This window comes from Pinus tabuliformis, chromosome 9, assembly GCF_031772625.1.
Source record: "Pinus tabuliformis cultivar Carrire ecotype Pingquan chromosome 9, CPIR1, whole genome shotgun sequence".
Taxonomy (NCBI): domain Eukaryota; kingdom Viridiplantae; phylum Streptophyta; class Pinopsida; order Pinales; family Pinaceae; genus Pinus; species Pinus tabuliformis.
Genome location: NC_142307.1, coordinates 173,311,058 through 173,315,933, shown reverse-complemented (window position 1 = coordinate 173,315,933; position 4,876 = coordinate 173,311,058). Strand labels below are relative to the sequence as shown.

Below are 4,876 nucleotides of genomic sequence, written 5' to 3'. Positions count from 1 at the left end.
TGTTGAGCTATTATTTGATGGCATTTTGGCAAGGAGGAAACCACGCCACGAAAGGCCACAACCTTATCAACTTGCGAAAGAGGAGAGTGAGAGGGAAAGGGGGTGTTGTCCCAACCTTATGAACTTGCGAAAGAGGAGAGTGAGAGGGAAAGGGGGTGTTGTCCCAACCTTATGAACTTGCGAAAGAGGAGACTGAGAGGGAAAGGGGGTGTTGTCCCTTCGAAGAGACCATTGAACAAGTTAGGATTTTGTATAAAGAGTAGAAAGAATATTTTGACTATATTTATTATTATTAACTAAACAGGTTAAAGCTCTCAGTTATTTATTATTATTAACTAAGCAAGTTGAAATTAATATTTATGTTAAAAAAAGAGAAAAAAAATTAATTTTTATTCAAAAATTAAAAAATATTAAAATTATTTTATGACAATCTATCAATTTTTTTTAATTAAAGTGTCCATTTCTAAAATATTACTAAAAGATGGCAACTCTTAACCTAATTGCAGATTCACTTAATGTACTTACGTGGCTTTTTGGACCCACCTTTCCGTCTCTGTTTATAGAGACAGAGGTTGATATTCACTATCGAAATTGTTTATCTCGGAAAACTTTTGCAACCAGAAGCTTGTGTTATGTATGACATCTTTTGTTGTCTAAGCGCCGTCTAGCCAATAGCTCCAGGCATGGAATTAAATTCAAAAGTACAGGGCTATAGCACCCATCGATGCCAGCTTGTGCAATAGAGTAAATGTACAGCACCCGCCGATGCCAGCTTGTGCAAGAAAATGGTTAACGCATTGAAATTGGAGTAGTCTATAATGCGACCTTTTAGAAATTGATGTGACATTGCAATGGATGGATGGTCATACATTCCATTAATAGTTCCACGACCATCTCGGTTTTTCGGCAGTTGTACAACTCTTTATGGTGACTTCTGCCATGTCTGTTTTCGACCTCGACGTTTCCACTCTCTTATCTGCTACCACTGTCAGACCTGTCCCATCTCCTCCTGCAACCTTCGTTGGAGTAGTCTACCTAGGCGGAGGAATGGCCCGTTTTCCATCACCACCCGAAAAATCGTCTGGCTCCGGCCGCCGGCAATCCCTCCGCCCTCCGCCACACTCCCCTAGCTCTGCCACCCTCCTTCTCCACCACCCTCCCCTAGCAATCCTGAGATTCCCTGACAATGGATCCGATCGCAGCTGGAAATCTTGACATCCCCTCACAGATCGGGGACGAGCTGGAATGGCAGCCGCAGAGAGTTATTGCAGGTTACAATTCGAATTGAGGAGGTGCGATCTTGCGGCTGCTCACTCACCTTCCTCCTCGAGCTGGCGCCTCCTGCTCTACAATTCCTCCACTCTGCAATTCCGCTCTGCAGTCCTACTTTCCTGTGTTTTAAATTTCGACCTAGAAACAATCATCTTTTAATCATCTTGAGACCTGTAAACCTTGGTGGATAGCAGTTTCAGGCTTGTAAATCCAAACATACGCTTCTGTTGGTATGGAATTCTCACATCCTCTATAGGTCCGTATATCCTGAAAGGGGCAACAATAGATTTTTTTAAGATATTTTTATGCCCGGGACCTGCACCTGGTGTCAATTACTAACCAGCACAAGCATGTCATGTCACTGGCAGGACATAGAACCCTGGTAAAACCATATTAACTACCCCTTCCACCCACCAAGAAAGCCGCACTGGATAATATAATAGAAACTGATACTACATACCTGAAATAGTTGGAAACATCCTCCTCCATGAAGGTGCTTTTAGCATGAAATGTCATGTAAATTTGACGGGATCCAGAGCTGACACCACTCAAATAGTAGGGATCTCGTTCACTTGGCCTATAAGTTGTGAACATGTTAGCATCCTCTGCTAAAACAATGGCGTGCTGACCATGAGGCCTATCAATGAGGCTTACTGTATTCTTCAAGCGTGCTAATAGATTTGTCAAGTTGTATCCTGCTTTCCCATGCCTCTGGCTCTCAGTCAAGTATCCCTCGGCTTGCAGGGTTTTCCCAAATCTCTCGTAATAGAGTTGAGGTAGGGAAGCAATGGAAACAGGGGCCCGTCTTCCTCTCAATAATTCTTGAAGTTCTAACTCTAATATCTCCAATGATTCCACGGAGAAAGCTTCTTCGGAGCGGGGATCCAAGGGAATTGAACTCGAGACGTTGTCATAGCATGAATAACTGTGAGTAAAACAGCAGCTGGAGCCATGCTTGCAATATACCCTGGCAAAATACAAGCATGGTTTCCAAGAAACTGGCTCACAACTTACAGAAACGTCTGTCATGGAATAAGATCGCCTGTGATTTAGTCCTATCTCGCTTCCATTCAAGAAAGAGAGCATCTCTGTATAGACATGACTATCATTTGGTAGGTTGTAGGAATCAAGATTCTCAGTGGGATAGAAGAGATGATCTTGAAGCTGAAAATCATCCCTGAGTTTCAGTAACTGGTCATGATAGTCTGAAAATTTGTGATCACTAGGTAAGCTTTGCTGGTGGCTAAAATTGATAAAGTCGATGTGCTCATCAGTTACAAAACGGTTTGGATTCAAGACTTCATGATGGGCGAACAATGTTGAATCCTGCTGTTGCTCATGTGGAATGTGAGTTCCCCCATGAAAGCCATTGGGTGCTGGAGAAGAGAATGAGCGAGACAACAAATTATAAAACTGAGTGTAGTGCAGAGGTGATTGAAGAGGGGATGGAGATGATAAACCAAGCTTTGTCTTGGCCTTGGAAATCATGGACTGTAAGAGTGTATTAGGCCCAAATGCCAAGCGAATCATTTCTTGATCTCCCAGGTCTTGAAGAAGCAAATACCCAATGATCTTGGACACATTCTCTGGTTCTATGCTCTGAATCCTTGTGAACACAATCCTTGTTGCTTCATATGTATCCATTTTGCCTTCTACAACTGGAAACATCAAATCCATAATGTACACTGCAACACAATTTATTATGATTACATTACATTACATTTCCTACAACTAACTTAACTTTTGAAAAAGCCACACAATGCATTTTCAAAAGCTCACCGTAAGGCCACTCAACCTAACTAATCTGGTCTAACAATCCTTCTCCATGAAATTCATAGAAACACACAGAAATTGAAACTCTCTGCTATCAAATACTGGGAACAAAGAAATTGAATCAGTAAAGGTTCCAACCATTGAAACTTGGTAATGGGCAAAACAATTTTATAAGAAGCCTCAAGGGTTCAAAAATAAGAATGTTGGGAAATGATGATGCTGTACAGGATGGTATTTATGACACACCATAATACACTATAATTCTCCCCCCTTTAGTGTAATGGTACCTTTGTGAGGGGACTAATATACAGAAATGTTTGAGGTAGGCTTTATTTCATTCTCGTCCAAAAGGCTAACAGAAATGTTTGAGGTAGGCTTTAAGTACTTTTCATATTCCCTTTTCAGCCAATGAACTTAGTGAAGCGTGAACTCTTCCCCATTATTTTTCAAGATGTAGAGACAGGTAAGTGTTCTGAATTAGTTTTCCAGAGGGGTTTCATCATTTTCTTTGTGCTTTCTTGCTGTAAGATTTTTTCACAGAATTGCTTTCATTCAACACCACTTTGAATTGTAGCACAACACTTCAAGTATACTGCTTACATCTTCTGCAAGTCAGCGTACATTTCTATTGGGTCAACTGTCTCTTCAATTCCTATCTACCTACACAAACCATCGTTTAGTGTGGTTGTGCTAGTATTTCCCTTTATCTAGCATTTTAACCTACCTCTAGAAAGGAAAGACCGAACAATATGCCCCACAGAAAATCAACTGCATCTGCAAGTTTTGAGAACTTAAGCAAGTAAATATAGTATATTTATGACACACCATAATACACTATAATTCTCCCCCCTTTAGTGTAATGGTACCTTTGTGAGGGGACTAATATACAAAAATGTTTGAGAATAATGAAGCAATATGTTCACTGTGATCTGAATTAATCTATTCACACATCCCAAAATAAGGGAATCTGTACTTACTATCAACAGACACGCCAAAGAATGATGTGAATTAGTCTATGATCAGAATTAGTCCTATTCACACATCCAAAAATAAGGGAACTGCATACAATATTCACTTCCTTGAGTGAGGACAAACCAACACCGCAAACACAAGTGAAGTTCACTCCAAAATTGCAGTGAAATGACTTGTGATTACATAATTATATACATGAAACAATCTCCTTGGATGAAGTTTTGACTAAGCTAACCTGTGATATAAAGGACTTATTTTCATGTTTTCTCTGTAGTTAGAGAGGCAGGGGATGTTCATTAACTATTCCTTTGGATTTGCGACATTACTAATCTGAGTTTGTGGCTATAAGGTTAATGTATTTCTCTATTTTCTGCCTATGGCCTATTTATGAGATACAATTATATGTGTATTCAAGTAATAATATCTGACCTCTGACCTCTGACCTTTGTTCTATGTCTGGTACAAAGATCTCTGTCTTCAGTGTAGCTTGCACAATAGTTAGTGGGCAATGGAATAACAAGATGTACCTTTGTTATTCAGTATGCCAATCAGGTCTTTGAGTTTTAGTTTTTGTGTTCAATGCAATTCTGAGTGCAACTTCTCTACGATCACCTCTATACTCACCATCCTTCTGAAGGCATGTGAAGCTGGTGTTGTTTGTAGAAACTAGAAATGGCAATATCAAAGCCTCCATTCTAGATTGGTCCACTGCTTGGCTGCTAGCTTGCAATGCTAATTGAGTAGACAGAGCTGTATTTAACAGAGGCACTCCATATTTGTTATGAAGTTGAGTTTATCTTCTGCCCTGAGGATCATAGCCTTTGAAATTTGTGGGTTTATGTTGAGTGAATTCTAGAAG

The 4,876-nt window shown here is 40.1% G+C and overlaps 1 protein-coding gene across 1 annotated transcript; it reads right to left on the bottom strand.

Moving 5' to 3' along the window:
- Positions 1 to 1,031: 1,031 nt before the first annotated feature.
- LOC149147665 (zinc finger CCCH domain-containing protein 18-like) lies at positions 1,032 to 3,160 on the bottom strand. Its single transcript, XM_089441913.1, has 6 exons — positions 3,052 to 3,160; positions 2,190 to 2,957; positions 1,733 to 2,138; positions 1,444 to 1,539; positions 1,319 to 1,391; positions 1,032 to 1,202 (listed from the first exon to the last, which is right to left on the bottom strand). The coding sequence occupies exons 2-6, from the start codon at positions 2,947 to 2,949 to the stop codon at positions 1,032 to 1,034; spliced, it is 1,506 nt and encodes a 501-aa protein (XP_089298039.1). The 5' UTR covers positions 2,950 to 2,957; positions 3,052 to 3,160.
- Positions 3,161 to 4,876: the final 1,716 nt, after the last annotated feature.